Raw genomic sequence first — 15,613 nt, 5'->3', positions numbered from 1 at the left:
TGACGGACCAGGGACCTGCCTTTGAAGCGGAGGTCTTCCAGGAATTCTGCAATCTGTATGGCTGCCGGAAGATAAGGACGACACCCTACCATCCGCAAACTAATGGACTTTGTGAAAAAATGAACCAGGTGGTAATGGATCTGCTAAAAACATTGCCCCTGGAAGAACGCAGTCTGTGGCCTGAGAAGTTGCCCGATCTGGTGGACCTATACAACCACATCCCGGTAGGTTCCACCAACTGTACCCCGGCTTACCTAATGAGGGCGAGACCTGGTAAGTTACCTGTTGACCTGGAAATGGGAGTCCTGACACCTGAGGACACTTCACCAGAAACAGACTGGGACACAGAGAGGCAGCAGCAGTACCGGAGAGTACAAGAGAGCGTGGAGCGAAGTCTCTGTCAGGCTAGGGAAAGACAAGAGAAGACTTACAACCAGTATGCTCCCGCTGTTCCCCTGGTACCCGGAGAGCAGGTCTTGAAGAGGAAAAGACGGCTCCACAAGTTGGATGACCAGTGGGAGGAGGACCCGTACACCGTACTGCCCTCAAGCCACGAGAACCCGAAGGTCTGTACCATCAGTAAAGACGGAGGGGAAACCACAGCCATTGTATCCCGGGACCACCTGAAGAAGTGTCCCGAACAACTGAGGAACCCTGAAGAGGAACAAGAAGACCATCGACCCGTGGAAGAAAGGGAAGATATGGTTAGTACCGTGCTCGGGGACTTCCCTCAGTCTTGGACTCAAGTCAATGGTGCAGTTGTGGTACCCGTACTCACCTTCCTCCAACCATCATCCCAAGTACCTACGGAGCAACGGGTAGAGCTGGAAGAACAGCCGGTCCAGGAGGCAGAAGACTCCACACAAGCAGAACAGGAGAATCAACCCTCTGCTTATAGTGAGCCTGCCGTACCCCTAGTGAGACAAAGAGCCGGTAGACAGCTGCCCAGTTTACCCTTGACAGCTCCTACACCCTGTAGTTCAGGGCCAGACAGTCAGCTCCGTAGGTCCACTCGGGCCACTAGAGGCCAGTTACCCGCACGCTGGAGAATTTAAAGTGTATAAATTGTTTTATTTATGTTTTTTCTGTGTATTGTTGCTTGTGAATAATTTTGTGTTTCCAGTTGTTTTTAGGAAACCTTGGTGGATTTACCGGGAATCCTTGTATATAGTTGGAGCGTAACCCAGGATGGACTAGAGACTGTTAAGGACTCGGGGTAGGACAGACCCCTACCTGGTTACGTCTCCCTGTGTTGGTGAAATGGACACCTTTGCTTTTCTTCAAAGACTGCACCCGGTTGCGGACACGCCGCAACCATCTTATGTGTTTTTCTTATTGTGTTGTTATTGTTATACTTTGTTATGTTTTTCTAAATGTGTTTAGTCCCGGAGTACTAAATTTCACTAGGGGGGAATGTGGCACCCCAGGGGTCTGGTTTTCCACAGTAATGTAATGTTATGTCTGAGAGCAGGTGGGAGGTCCTTTGGTCAGGGATCCTGTGCATGCCACACCTCCTGCCCAGTCTTGGGAGGGGAAGAACTTCCCCTGTATAAACCCGGGGCTGAGGCAGGGTGAGTCAGACAAGGAGAGTGGAGACAAGAAGCAGCATAGGAAACAGGAGAGTTCCAAGGAGTCAGGGGCTGGCAGCTGCAGCGCTCGCCCTGACTAAGAAGATTCTTTACCGGACCCGGAGTCCGAGGCTGTGGGGACTAACTTCTACCCAGCAGCAGAATCCGTCAGGCAGGGGATTTCAGGTCCTCTGGCCCAGAAGCCCGAAGGCACGGTCACACGCGTGGGACCAGCACCGCCATCGTGGAGCGGAAGCCATTAGAAGGCCCCGAGTCACCGGCCATACGGGTGAGCACCACACGGTACACTCAGGGACGTGGGCTACTTACATCAGCTTCTAGCAAGGTAGCCAGAAGAGTACAGTCAGTTTGTGAGGCCTACAACTACGCCTGGCCAGGGGAGATCCCATCTGCTCAAAGACTGACCAGGCCCCGTTTGCTAGCAAGTACTCCGGGAGGGTCTATCGTTGTTACCAGTAAAGACCCTGAACTACACCGTACCGTCTCTGAGTGGTTCCTGCTACCCCCATCATCCACGTCGGCTGCCCTGAGGCCATACCCCTCCCGTTGGGGGTTATACTATCACGCTGCACAATCCTACCACCGGCCTCAGCGGTCTGCCCTGCAGCAGCAGCTCCCTGGCTGCACTCAACGGGTGGCGTAGTCATCAACTATTTACTACTAATAGACTGCCGTCTAGTTTGACTCCCTGGGCACGGACCGGGTCACCGCCACGAGACTACAACCCTCCACTGATCCGGCTCCGGGTAGGCTCCCGCGTGCGCAACGCAGCGCGACACATGCCTAACAGGATGTGCCCACACTTCTTAGGATCCTCATTGGCTGAATAAAATGAAACTGGCTCATTGCATTATGGAAACTTCCGATTCCGGTATACGATATTGCAAAAGTATCGGAATTCCGATACCGCGAATATCGGCCGATACCCGATATTTCAGCATCGGATGCTCAACACTACTGATGACACATTAATGACGTTGCACCAGCCAGACTAATCAAAAGCCACGTTAGGGACCCCTCCAAAGTAAGAGATTTGCGAGCCTCCTATCCACAGGCCAGAGACTACTGACTTGGCTGATGGATCGGGATCCCACAAATGAGTACACCCCTCTGTAAAAACAAATCTTTTTTTTCTGTTTTATTGTTTTCATATTCTTAGGATCATAACGTGTTTTATTGGTACTATTTTGGGATATGTAAGTCTTTTTGGTCATCCTTATTTTTGTGTTAAAATGCCAAATGTGTGTGTTTTTTTTGTTGGAATTTGTTTTTTATTTGATAAAAAAAAATTATTGGGAAAACAAAACCTGTTTTTCAACATTTTTGTAAATGATTAGTTTCACAACGGGAACATGCAATGCGTTAGTTGCATAAATAATCCATTAGTGCAGTTCATTGTCCAGCCTGTGTGTGTTATATTGGCAGGCCGCCTATTAGATGGGGTCTCCAGTCGGATCTAATATCTCCAGTTACCATGGCATGTAAGGAGTTAACGGAGCAGCGGCAGAGTGCTGACAGTGCACCCTTTCACTGCTGGGTCCCTGCTTGATGTGGGTAGTGAGCACTGTTGGATGGAGCCCTGGGATCATGATTCCAGGATGAAGATGCAAGTCCTAATGTCAATGGGCATGTTCCATTAGGAAGTGCTTTGACGGGAAGTGGTTTATCTACTACATTTTTTTTATCTTAACATCCAATATTATGAAAGCTTAGGTTTGATCTCTCATATCAAAGGGTTTTTTAATCTCCAGCATTCATGGTATATGCACAGGATATGCCATAATAGCTGGATAGGTGATGGTGTTACCTCCCGGGCCTCTGCCTGTCAGGAGTACAGGAGTTCCACTTTGCATTGGCTAACATTCTGAAGCCCGCCATCCTGTTCTTGGTTAGATATGGGTACCCATACTCATCTGCTTTTTCTTTTCTTTTCCAAGGACTTGAGAAGGTTCCTTTACAAAAAACTTCCAAGGTACTTTCTTTCCATAGTTTTTCGTATGATTAATGATTGCTATTATGTAATTATATTTAATAATTTAAGACCTCAACTCACAAGGTCTGAATAACAAAACTCCTGCCCTCCTCTCTCTGACGATACAGCCTGGTCTCTGGGGCCTTTATTTCTGATACCAATGCCCATGCGTTGGCTCGTTAACAATGGTCATTCTGATGTGAGGTGTGTAGTAAATTATGTCTATTACTAACATAACCTTTTGATTGTTGTTTTATTAGTGTTGAAGGACTTCATGCCATTGTAGTGTCAGACAGAGATGGGGTACCTGTAATTAAAGGTAAGGAACTAGAATGGACATGCATGTCTCGGCATGCAGTTCTGCTGTAATGTGGTTCTCTGCCCTTATACCCACTCTTACGGCTAGGTTACACACCTCAACTGTTATCTCAAACTTCCAAATTAATGATGTGGATATGATGAACCACTGGTGAGCGCACAAGCAACTATCTGACCAGCAGATTTGTTCCTGCCAATATTGGAACTCAATCTAATAATTTCAGCCATAATGATAATTGAGATTAAAGAAGTTGTCCACTACGTGTACATTGATGCCCTATCCATAGGATAGGACATCAATGTCTGGTCGGTTGGGGTCCCACACCCGGCACTCCCGCCGATCCGCTGTTATCGGTGCCGCCGGCTGTAAGTGCTTACTTGCGGAGCTTGGCCATCAAGTTGTAGTGGCCACCGCAGGGTACTTCACATTCGCCTCCTATTCAGTTCAATTTAATAAGAGGCGGATGTGTAGTACTCCACGGCGGCCACTACAACTAGGCGGCCAAGATCTGCAAGTAAGCACTTCCGTCCGGCAGCACCGATTACAGCTGATCATCAGGGGTGCTGGTTGTGGGACCCCAGTTGATCAGACATTGATGCTCTATCCTACGCATGGGGCATCAATGTAAAAGTAGTGGATGGGTTTGTTTCCATGTTGAGATTTTTTTTTTTTTTTAAGCGGTTTTTGTAGCTAAAGCCAGAAATGAATAATAAATGGTAGATGTCTCTTTTTTTTAATCCACTCTTGGTTTTGGCTTCAAAAACTGCATCAAAATCTGAAGTTGGAAACCACTTTCATTATTTTTAAAAGGAAAAAGAGGGTGATATGAATCTTAATACAATTAGTTTACTTTATTTTTTAGTCCGCTTAGAGGACTTGAAAACCTGTGATCCTTTGCTTTTTCTATATACTGCAAAACTATGATTGCTCTATTTAACTGCCACTGCCAGTGATTGACAGCAGCGCCTAGGTAGTTAAACATCAGCGACTGGAACAAGCGCTGCTGCTGAAGACTGATGGTGGCTGTATAGCAGCCGGTATATGGCGCAAGCTGAGCCCCCTCCACACATGCAGACCCCAGTACGAACATACAGGTACATGCATTTGCTCCAGAGTTGTAAAGAGCCATGCCACATGACTTGGGCTATAAAGCCAAACCAGGACCCTCTATTTGTGTACAGCCATTTTGGGCTGCTTGTACCTCATCAACCAAAAGTAGGAGACTGGATTATAGAAATGTTCACATTCAAACACTTATTGCTGTTTTCTTTATCAGTTGCAAATGAGAATTCCCCTGAACATGCTCTGAGGCCATGTTTCCTATCCACATTTGCACTGGCCACTGACCAGGGAAGCAAGCTGGGACTCTCCAAAAACAAAAGCATCATATGTTACTACACCACGTATCAGGTAGGTAAGGCTGTAGACCCAGGACGGCTTTGTGAGCATCAGGTGTGATTATCACGATCGGTGGTGGTGATGGACATGCTCATCCCAACCAGATTCAAGTGGTATCATCTTCTGGTTTAGAGTTTTTTGGGGGCAGGTATTTTCGGGCAGGTCTGTCTGACCTGCTATACAGTTGGCTTTAGATATGTAGATTGCAAATATTTTCCAAAGTTCTCAAAGAGATTGTCCCAAATCAGAAAATCGTGATCCCTGGGTGCAGTTTGTTATAAAACGATTGTAAAATTGTCTGGTGTAAGCCACCCTCTTCCGGTCCGGTGCTGAGCCTCTCCTGCTGCTCCATGTGTCCAGTATTACCTGCGGGGCCGATGTCACATCATCTGCTTGGCAGCCAGTCAGTGAGCTCAGGTGTTTTGAGTGGGGTGTTTTGTCTACACCGCCAAGCCACTGAGCTCTCTGATTTGCTGGTGTGCTGTCGACATGACGTCAGCGCTGCAGCCCATATCCGTTACCGAGAGCTATGGTGGAGACTCAGCCCTGCACCTGGGGAGGGGGAGTAAAGCGTGGTTTGTTTTCTTAGAAACAAATTGTGCCCTGGGGTCCAAGAACAAGCTAAACCCTGATGAAACACTTTGTTTTAATTCCATTTGTTATGAGGATTGTGTGTAAAGTGCCGGTGTTAATAGACATATTAATAGGCCCATCCTCCTTTTAGAATTGCTGTTTCAGTCCTCATTGCACTGATATTAACCGGATCTCACTGTGTTTTCTTTGTGGTCCACAAGTCACTTTCTCCATGCATACCTCACATTACGGTTCATAGGGATCCATTGGAAGTGTTTTCCATGTTCATTGTACAGTAAAGCATCATTTACACAATAGAAAACGCCTTTAAGCAGCATGGAAATATGGAGGTTATAAGTATCACTTCATTTCTATTGTCTGTAAGTCATTGATTTGTGTTTCAGGTTGTCCAGTTTAACAGATTGCCGTTGGTTGTGAGCTTCATAGCTAGCAGCAATGCCAATACAGGTAGGCGTTCTTCTGTATTATTTACATTGTATTTACATGTCTAGCCCGATAAAAGGTGCAGTGTACAGTACAGACCAAAAGTTTGGACACACCTTCTCATTTAAAGATTTTTCTGTATTTTCATGACTTTGAAAATTGTACATTCACACTGAAGGCATCAAAACTATGAATTAACACATGTGGAATTATATACTTACTAGATGGTGGCCCGATTCTAACGCATCGGGTATTCTAGAATATGTATGCGGCCGACCGGGCGCAATTAGCAGAGCGGTGTTTAAATTTGGCGCCAAAATCGCTGATTGGTCGCGTTTGGCAACCGCGACCAATCAGCAAAGCGGTGTTTAAATTTGGCGGCAATATCGGAGATTGGTTGCGGGCGGCGGCCGCGACCAATCAGCGAACCGTGTTAGTGAGAACTGGAGAGCGTGTTTAAATTTGGCACCAAAATCGCTGATTAGTCGCGACCAATCAGCAGAGCGGTTTTTAAATTTGGCTCCAATACTGCTGATTGGTCGCGACCGCGACCAATCAGCAGAGCGTTGTTTAAATTTGGCGCCAAAATCGCTGATTGGTCGCGGATGGCGGCCGCGACCAATCAGCAGAGCGGTGTTTAAATTTGGCACCAATCTCGCTGATTGGTCGCGGCTGGCGGCCGCGACCAATCAGCAAAGCGGTGTTTAAATTTTGGGCCAAAATCGCTGATTGGTCGCGGGCGGCGGTCGCGACCAATCGGCGAACCGTGTTAGTGAGGACTGAATAGCGTGTTTAAATTTGGCACCAAAATCGCTGATTAGTCGCGACCGCGATCAATCAGCAGAGCGTTGTTTAAATTTGGCGCCAATCTTGCTGATTGGACGCGTCCGGCATCCGCGACCAATCAGCAGAGCGGTGTTTAAATTTGGCGCTAAAATCGCTGATTGGTCGCGGCCGGCGGCCTCAACCAATCAGCAGAGCGGTGTTTAAAATTGTCGCCAATCTCGCTGATTGTTCGCGGCTGGCGGCCGCGACCAATCAGCAGAGCGGGGTTTAAATTTGGCACCAATAATGCTGATGGGTCGCGGCCGGCGATCGCGACCAATTAGCAGAGCGGGGTTTAAATTTGGCCCCAATACTGCTAATGGGTCGCGGCAAGCGACCGCGACCAATCAGCAGAGCATTGTTTAAATTTGGCACAAAAAACGAAGATTGGTCGCGGCCGGTGGTTGCGACCAATCAGCAGAGTGAGGTTTAAATTTGGCGCCAATACTGCTGACTGGTCACGGCCGACAACCGCGACCAATCAGCAGAGCGGTGTTTAAATTTTGCACCAATACTGCTGATTGATCTCGGCCAGCGACCGCGATCAATCAGCAGAGCGTTGCTTAAATTTGGCGCCAATCTCGTTGATTGGTCGCGGCTGGAGTCCGCGACCAATCAGCAGAGCGTTGTTTAAATTTGGCACCAATCTCGCTGATTGGACGCGTCCGGCATCCGCGGCCAATCAGCAGAGCGTTGTTTAAATTTGGCGCCAAGGTCGCTGATTGGTTGCGGCTGGCGTCCGCGACCAATTAGCACAGCAGTGTTTAAATGTGGCGGCAAGATCGGTGATTGGTCGCGGCCGCTATTTAAATGTGGCGCCTAAATCGGTGATTGGTCGCGGGCAGCGGCCGCGACCAATCAGCAGAGCGGTGTTTAACTTTAGCGCCAAGATCACTGATTGGTCGCACTGTCCGCACGCGACCAACCAGCGAATCGTATTGGTGAGGAGCGGGGAGCGGAATTGTATTAGTGAGGACCGGGGAGCGCCGCTGCCTGTGCGGGTACTTCCGCTGCGAGAACCCGGGACATGAGCGGGCGCTCGGAGCAGAAGTATCCCGACCCGCAGCGCCGCTCCCCGGTCCTCCCTTCACACCCTAGCCGCTGATGTCCCCACAGTATCTGCATGGTGTTACAAAGGTCCGGACATTTGTGTTAAAAATCGCTGATTGGTCGCTGGCGCTGCCCGCGACCAATCACCGATTTGGTCGCAAAATTTAAATATCGGCCGCGACCAATCACCGATCTTGGCTCCACATTTAAATACCGCTGTGCTGATTGGTCGCCGACGTAGGGCGCGACCAATCATCGATTTTGGCGCCACATTTAAATAGTGTCCGCGACCAATCAGCACAGCGGTGTTTAAATGTGGAGCCAAGATCGGTGATTGGTCGCGGCCGATATTTAAATTTGGCGCCCAAATCGGTGATTGGTCACGGGCAGCGCCAGCGACCAATCAGCGATTTTTAACACAAATGTCCGGACCTTTGTAACGCCATGCAGATACTGTGGGGACATCAGCGGCTAAGGTGTGAAGGGAGGACCGGGGAGCGGCGCTGCGGGTCCGGATACTTCTGCTCCGAGCGCCCGCTCATGTCCCGGGTTCTCGGAGCGGAAGTACCCGCACAGGCAGCACCGCTGACATCCAATTGGTCGCGGCCGCTATTTAAATCTGCCGCACAAATCGGTGATTGGTCGCTGTCTTGGCCCGCGACCAATCACTGATTTTGGCGCCAAAGTTAAACACTATTGTGCTCATTGGTCGCGGCCGCTGAACGCGACCAATCACCGATTTGGGCGCCAAATTTAAATATCGGCCGCGACCAATCACCGATCTTGGCTCCACATTTAAACACCGCTGTGCTGATTGGTCGCGGCCGATATTTAAATTTGGCGACCAAATCGGTGATTGGTCGCGGGCAGCGTCGGCGACCAATCAGCACAGCGGTGTTTAAGTTTTGCGCTAAGATCAGTGATTGGTCGGGTCCGAAGACCGTGACCAATCATCGAATCGTCTTGGTGAGGACCGGGGAGCGGCGCTGCCTGTGCGGCTACTTACGCTGCGAGAACCCAGGACATAGCGGGCGCTTGCAGCAGAAGTATCCCGACCCGCAGCGCCGCTCCCCGGTCCTCCCTTCCGCATGGAGGTCAGCGGCGCCGGCGGTCCTTCCCCTGCTACCAGCCGGGAGATGAGCGCCTCTCGGCGCTCATCTCCCGGCTCCATCTCCGTCCCGCAGATGTGTCCGGCGGTCGGGTTCCTTCCGCTGCTACCGGCCGGGAGATGAGCGCCTCGCGCCGGTCATCTCCCGGCTGCATCGCCGCTGGGCTCCGTCCCGCAAATGAGCCGCTAACGGCCGCCATCTTTTTTCAGAAATCCCGCGGCGCTGATTGGCCTCTGGCGGACCAATGAGCGACGCGGGATTTCCTGGACAGACAGACACACAGACAGACAGACAGACGGGATAAGACGATTATATATATAGATACAAAAAAGTGTGAAACAACTGAAAATATGTCTTATATTCTAGGTTCTTCAAAGTAGCCACCTTTTGCTTTGATGACTGCTTTGCACACTCTTGGCATTCTCTTGATGAGCTTCAAGAGGTAGTCACCGGAAATGGTTTTCACTTCACAGGTGTGCCCTGTCAGGTTTAATAAGTGGGATTTCTTGCCTTATAAATGGGGTTGGGACCTTCAGTTGTGTTGTGCAGAAGTCAGGTGGATACACAGCTGATAGTCCTACTGAATAGACTCTCAGAATTTGTATTATGGCAAGAAAAAAGCATCTAAGTAAAGAAAAACGAGTGGCCATCATTACTTTAAGAAATGAAGGTCAGTCAGTCTGAAAAATTGGGCAAACTTTGAAAGTGTCCCCAAGTGCAGTTGCAAAAACCATCAAGCGCTACAAAGAAACTGTCTCACATGAGGACCGCCCCAGGAAAGGAAGACCAAGAGTCACCTCTGCTTCTGAGGATAAGTTTATCCGAGTCACCAGCCTCAGAAATCGCAGGTTAACAGCAGCTCAGATTAGAGACCAGGTCAATGCCACACAGAGTTCTAGCAGCAGACACATCTCTACAACAACTGTTAAGAGGAGACTTTGTGCAGCAGGCCTTCATGGTAAAATAGCTGCTAGGAAACCACTGCTAAGGACAGGCAACACGCAGAAAAGACTTGTTTGGGCTAAACACCACAAGGAATGGACATTAGACCAGTGGAAATCTGTGCTTTGGTCTGATGAGTCCAAATTTGAGATCTTTGGTTCCAACCGCCGTGTCTTTGTGTGATGCAGAAAAGGTGAACGGATGGACTCTACATGCCTGGTTCCCACCGTGAAGCATGGAGGAGGAGGTGTGATGGTGTGGGGGTGCTTTGCTGGTGACACTGTTGGGGATTTATTCAAAATTGAAGGCATACTGAACCAGCATGGCTACCACAGCATCTTGCAGCGGCATGCTATTCCATCCGGTTTGTGTTTAGTTGGACCATCGTTTATTTTTCAACAGGACAATGACCCCAAACACACCTCCAAGGCTGTGTAAGGGCTATTTGACCAAGAGGGAGAGTGATGGGGTGCAACGCCAGATGACCTGGCCTCCACAGTCACCAGACCTGAACCCAATCGAGATGGTTTGGGGTGAGCTGGACCGCAGAGTGAAGGCAAAAGGGCCAACAAGTGCTAAGCATCTCTGGGAACTCCTTCAAGATTGTTGGAAGACCATTTCCGGTGACTACCTCTTGAAGCTCATCAAGAGAATGCCAAGAGTGTGCAAAGCAGTCATCAAAGCAAAAGGTGGCTACTTTGAAGAACCTAGAATATAAGACATATTTTCAGTTGTTTCACACTTTTTTGTTAAGTATATTATTCCACATGTGTTAATTCATAGTTTTGATGCCTTCAGTGTGAATGTACAATTTTCAAAGTCATGAAAATACAGAAAAATCTTTATATGAGAAGGTGTGTCCAAACTTTTGGTCTGTACTGTATGTCTGTTGTGAAAGAAGAATTTCTCAACTGGAAGCCGAGGAGAAAATCCAATCTACCCTGTCCCAATTTACATGAAATGGTTCTTGGTTCTTGTCGGAGTTGATGAGATACAGCTACTGATCCCTTAATGATACTGTAGATGTTCTGTATCCAGTAATGGTGTGATGTGGTCCTTACACAAAGATAATTTAAAATGTGCAGTCAGTGCAATAACAACAACAAAAAATACTAGTAAAGTGTCCTTAAAATATTTTTAGATGTGTTTAGAAAAATATGTAACTTATATTTAACGTCAAAAAAGTGCTCTGGTCTCCAATTCTCAACACTAGTCCTGGCAGATCCACTTCCAACTTGTGCCCGCTTTCCTGGACTATAATACGGGGGTCCTATTCTTCAGAGGATAGCATGCCCATCATTCAGCTGAATGGAAGCAATGGATCTAAATTGACTCTCACATCAAACATTTGCTTAAAATCTGTCTGGTGAAAACAAGTAACCGCCTATGCACAAGGTAGCTGATAACTGATTGATTGGTGGAGGTATGACCACTGCAACCTGCACCGATTGGTAAAAGGGGGCACTTTCATGCCCATTAGAAAGATGGTTGACCGCTGCTCTACTCATTCCCTGTGGGCTGTGGAATGCTGCATTCGGCTTTTTCTGGCCGCCCCATAGAGAACGAATGGTCCTGCAATCAGGCATGTGCACTGCTGATGAACTTTAATGAGGATAAAAGTACCCTGCTGGGGATAAAAATTTCTTGATTTGCCCCCACTAATCAATAAGTGATAACTCGTCTTTGGAGAATCCCTTTAGCCAAAATTTATTGGCTTCATGTGTGCTCTGAATGGAAGCCACTACAATAGTAATTACAGTGCACAACAAATGCCATCAATAACCAGTCTCAGACGCATCCAGCACTATGTCTACCATATTGTCCACCTGAACTAAGATTACACAGTGGGCTAGTCATCACTGACCAGTTATCAGCCACTAACAAATGTCACAACTGGCTCAACATAGTCAAGTTTTAGTTCTATCTGCATAATATTAGTTTCATTTTGTAATGAGGATTAAAGTTCCTTCTGCTTCCAAACAGTGCGACACGACCTCCACGATCAGTAAGTTACAGAACTTGTCTTCACTCAATATCCCCTTTAAGCAGTTGGACAAAGAGCAGTTCCCATAACAGGTTCCTCTCATTTCTACCGTTTGATGCAGTTTTATGCCGGATGATGGAAAGTTTCAGGTTCCCACTTTCTGCCCTGAAATCGGAGTACACATATTGTCTACAGCAGCTTGTAGTCTGCCAACAGCTGGAATATACATAGAAATATGGACTTCTGCATTCAATTTTCACTATTTATTCATATATTTTTTTTTTTTTTTTAGGTCTAATCCTTAGTTTGGAAAAAGAACTTGGCCCCTTGTTTGAAGAGCTTCGGCAAGTGGTGGAGAATTCTTCATCTGCGTGGTCCTCAAAAGAAGTCATGAACTTTTGGTGTGGGGAAAAAAAAAAAGGTTGCCATTTCCAAAGCAATGAAACACTTTGTACTTGTAGTTCTGCCAGTGCACTGAGTAATATTCCTCTCTGCTAGAGAAATGAAGGAGAACTGCTGGATTTCTAGGGTGCATCAGCCCTAACATTTCACATTCCCTCTAAGTGAAGGAGCTTATCCGCTGCAGAGATGGATCCAGTTGTGGTTATGACTCGCCCCCTGGGCCGTGGGGCACTCGGATCCGGGCGAAAGGGGAACGATGGGGGTAGTAGTGGCAACCCGGTTCCGTGGCTCAGGGTGGTCAGGCCAGTGGCAGTCCGTTATGTGCTGATGTTTATGTCCGACTACGCCACCCGTGGATTGCGGTTATTAAGAACCGCCGCTGCATGCAGACCGCTGGGGCTGATGAGGTGTGCAGCTAGGGTAGTGTGACTCCCCACGGGAAGAGTGCGGCCCCAGGGCAGTATAGTGGATGGTGGGAGTGATGGTAGTGAGAGTCCCAGTGCTGGTAGTGCTGGAGGAGCAAGGAGCACACAGACAACAGGTTGCAGTCCAGGGTCTTTACTAGAACAGGTAAACTGACCCACAAACAGTCCCGGCTAGGAGGGGACCTGGATGTCTGAGAGCAACGGGGAAATTGGCCCTGGTCAGGGTGAGGGTGTAGGCCTACCGTGCTTTCTGCGCTCCTTCTGGCTATCTCCTCCTGATAGGGTAACAGCCCACGTTTCCGAGCTTTCCGTGTATTCTCGCCTGTATGGCCTGCGACGTGGGTTCCTTTCTGCTCCCAGCCTTGTACGGCTTTACTGGTCCCTTCGGTTGTGGCAGGGCCTCCAGGCTTCTTAGGCCAAGGAATATACAGTCCCTTGCGGACTGGTTCTCTGCTGGGGGATGTGGAATCCTTCCAGCCTCAGACACCAAAGTCTGGTAAAATTAAGTCTTTTCTCTGCCAAGACAGGCTCTCTTCGCCTCTTGTCTCTGGCTTGTGGCTCTCCTACTGCCACACTTCCTCTTAGGTGCAACGCAACTTTCTGTCCCTGCTCTGGGACACCTCTCAGTGCTGAGGCAGGTCGTCCAGTTCTCCCTAACCCTGCCCCCAGTACCAGCTTTTATAGGGGCAGCCAGCTCCCCCTACTGGCCTGAGACAGGAGGCATTGCATGCTAATGTTCCCCTGACTAGAGAACCTCCCCTTTGCTCTCAGACACAGCTTTATTTACACTTGTGGCATCCAGGCCAGGGTGACACATTCCCCCCTAGTGAAATTTAGTACTCCGGGACTAAACAGTAAACAAAGACAATATGCATAACAATAAAACATTAATAGACAGATGACGCACAAATTGAGTTCTTTAGGTCACAGTGTGGCCTGTGACCGGGTGTCCATATCACCAGCACAACGGGGAGCCTTAACCAGGTGGGGGTCTGTCCTACCCCAAGTCCTTTACAGTCTTAGTTGATTCCTGGGTTAGGCTCCAAACGCAGTCCATACAAGGTCCCGGTTATAAAAAGTCCATAACCTTTGAGTCCTTACGGTAGCTGCAAGAAACTGAAACACGCTATTAATAATCACGCAGGTAACTTGGCAAACATTTCAACATTTTTCAACAGGGTTATTTACAATTTTAGTACACTCTATATTTTCCAGCGAGCGGGTATCTGCCCCTTTGTGCTCCTGGTTGACCTACGTAGCCCACTGTCTGGTGGTGGACCAACCTGGCTTTACCCACTAGCGTTAGGGGTACAGCTACCAGCTGGGTGTACAGGTAGGGCAGGCAGCTGTCTGCGGGTCCTTTGGCTTACCGCAGGCATGGCAGGCTCACTGTCAGCAGAGGGTTGACTCTCCTGGGCTGCTGGTACAGGCTCTTCTGCCTCTGGAACTGCTTGCTCCTCTTCACCTTCCGGCTCTGGTGTTGGTTGTTGCTGGGCCGGTTGCAGGAAATGCAGGACGGGTACCACTATGGCATCATTTATGCGAGTCCAGGACTGAGGGAACTCTCCGAGAACGGTGCTGATCATTTCTTCCTTGTCCTCTGCGGGTTCAAGGTCACTCTGATCCTCTTCTGCACTACGGAGTTGCTCGGGGCACCTTTTGAGGTGGTCTCTGGAGACGACACTAGTGGTTTCTCCTCCGTCCTTGGTGATTACGCACACCTTTGGGTTGTCGTGGTCAGACTGCAGTACGGTGTAGGGTTCCCTTTCCCACTGGTCGTCCAACTTATGTAGCCTTCTTTTTCGCTTTAGGACTTGCTCACCAGGTTCTAGGGGACCAGCAGGGGCGTGTTGATTGAAGAGTTTTTCTTGCCTCTCTCTCACCTGGGCCAGGCTCTTCTCCACACTCTCCTGTACCTTCTTGTACTGCAGTTGCCTTTCCGTATCCCAGTCCGCATCCGGGGAGGTGTCCTCAGGTATTAGGACTCCCATCTCCAGGTCTACGGGCAGCTTACCTGGTCTAGCTCGCATCAGGTAAGCCGGGGTGCAGTTTGTAGCATTCACCTGTATATTGTTGTATAGGTCTATCAGGTCCGGCAGTTTTTCTGGCCACAGGCTGCGTTCCTCCAGGGGCAAAGTCTTCAGGAGATCAATGACTATATTGTTCATCTTCTCACACATCCCGTTGGTCTGTGGATGGTAAGGCGTTGTCCGAATCTTCTTACAGCCATAGAGGTTGCAGAACTCCTGGAAGATTTCAGCCTCGAACGCTGGACCCTGGTCTGTCAGGATCTGTTCCGGATACCCGTGTGGATGGCAGAAGTATTGCTGGAAGGCTCTGGCCGCTGTTTGGGCTGTCAAGTCCTTTACCGGGACCACCACTAGAAAACGGGAATAGTGGTCCACGATTGTCAGGGCATAGATGTATCCTGACCGGCTGGGAGCCAATTTGACATGGTCCAGAGCTACCAGCTCAAGAGGCTGCGTGGTGACGATTGGCCTCAAGAGTGTCTTCTGGCTGGTGCGGTCCTTCCTCCTCAGGTGACAAGGGCCACAGTCTCTGCACCATTTTTCTACAGCTC

General features: G+C 48.9%; 1 protein-coding gene across 1 annotated transcript; it reads left to right on the top strand.

Annotated features, from left to right (window-relative positions):
- The first annotated feature begins 3,275 nt into the window (after nt 1-3,275).
- Nucleotides 3,276-12,729, top strand: LOC141212579 (ragulator complex protein LAMTOR3-like). The gene is made up of 5 exons (XM_073664954.1): nt 3,276-3,561; nt 3,822-3,880; nt 5,157-5,290; nt 6,256-6,319; nt 12,498-12,729. Exons 1-5 carry the CDS (start codon nt 3,485-3,487, stop codon nt 12,701-12,703), a joined length of 540 nt encoding a protein of 179 aa, XP_073521055.1. The 5' UTR covers nt 3,276-3,484; the 3' UTR covers nt 12,704-12,729.
- The last annotated feature ends 2,884 nt before the right edge of the window (nt 12,730-15,613 follow it).

Source organism: Phyllobates terribilis, unplaced genomic scaffold, assembly GCF_046119375.1.
Source record: "Phyllobates terribilis strain yellow unplaced genomic scaffold, ASM4611937v1 Scaffold_176__1_contigs__length_3987557, whole genome shotgun sequence".
NCBI lineage: Eukaryota > Metazoa > Chordata > Amphibia > Anura > Dendrobatidae > Phyllobates > Phyllobates terribilis.
The sequence above is the reverse complement of the archived record's forward strand: the minus strand, read 5'-3'. Positions and strand labels throughout refer to the sequence as shown.

Excerpts from the sequence above, each read along its gene's own strand:
- LOC141212579 (XM_073664954.1), top strand. The coding sequence starts at position 3,485 with ATGGGTACCCATACTCATCTGCTTTTTCTTTTCTTTTCCAAGGACTTG. Across the intron at positions 3,562-3,821 it reads CTTTACAAAAAACTTCCAAG|TGTTGAAGGACTTCATGCCA; the intron begins GTACTTTCTTTC and ends TTGTTTTATTAG. Across the intron at positions 6,320-12,497 it reads TAGCAGCAATGCCAATACAG|GTCTAATCCTTAGTTTGGAA; the intron begins GTAGGCGTTCTT and ends TTTTTTTTTTAG.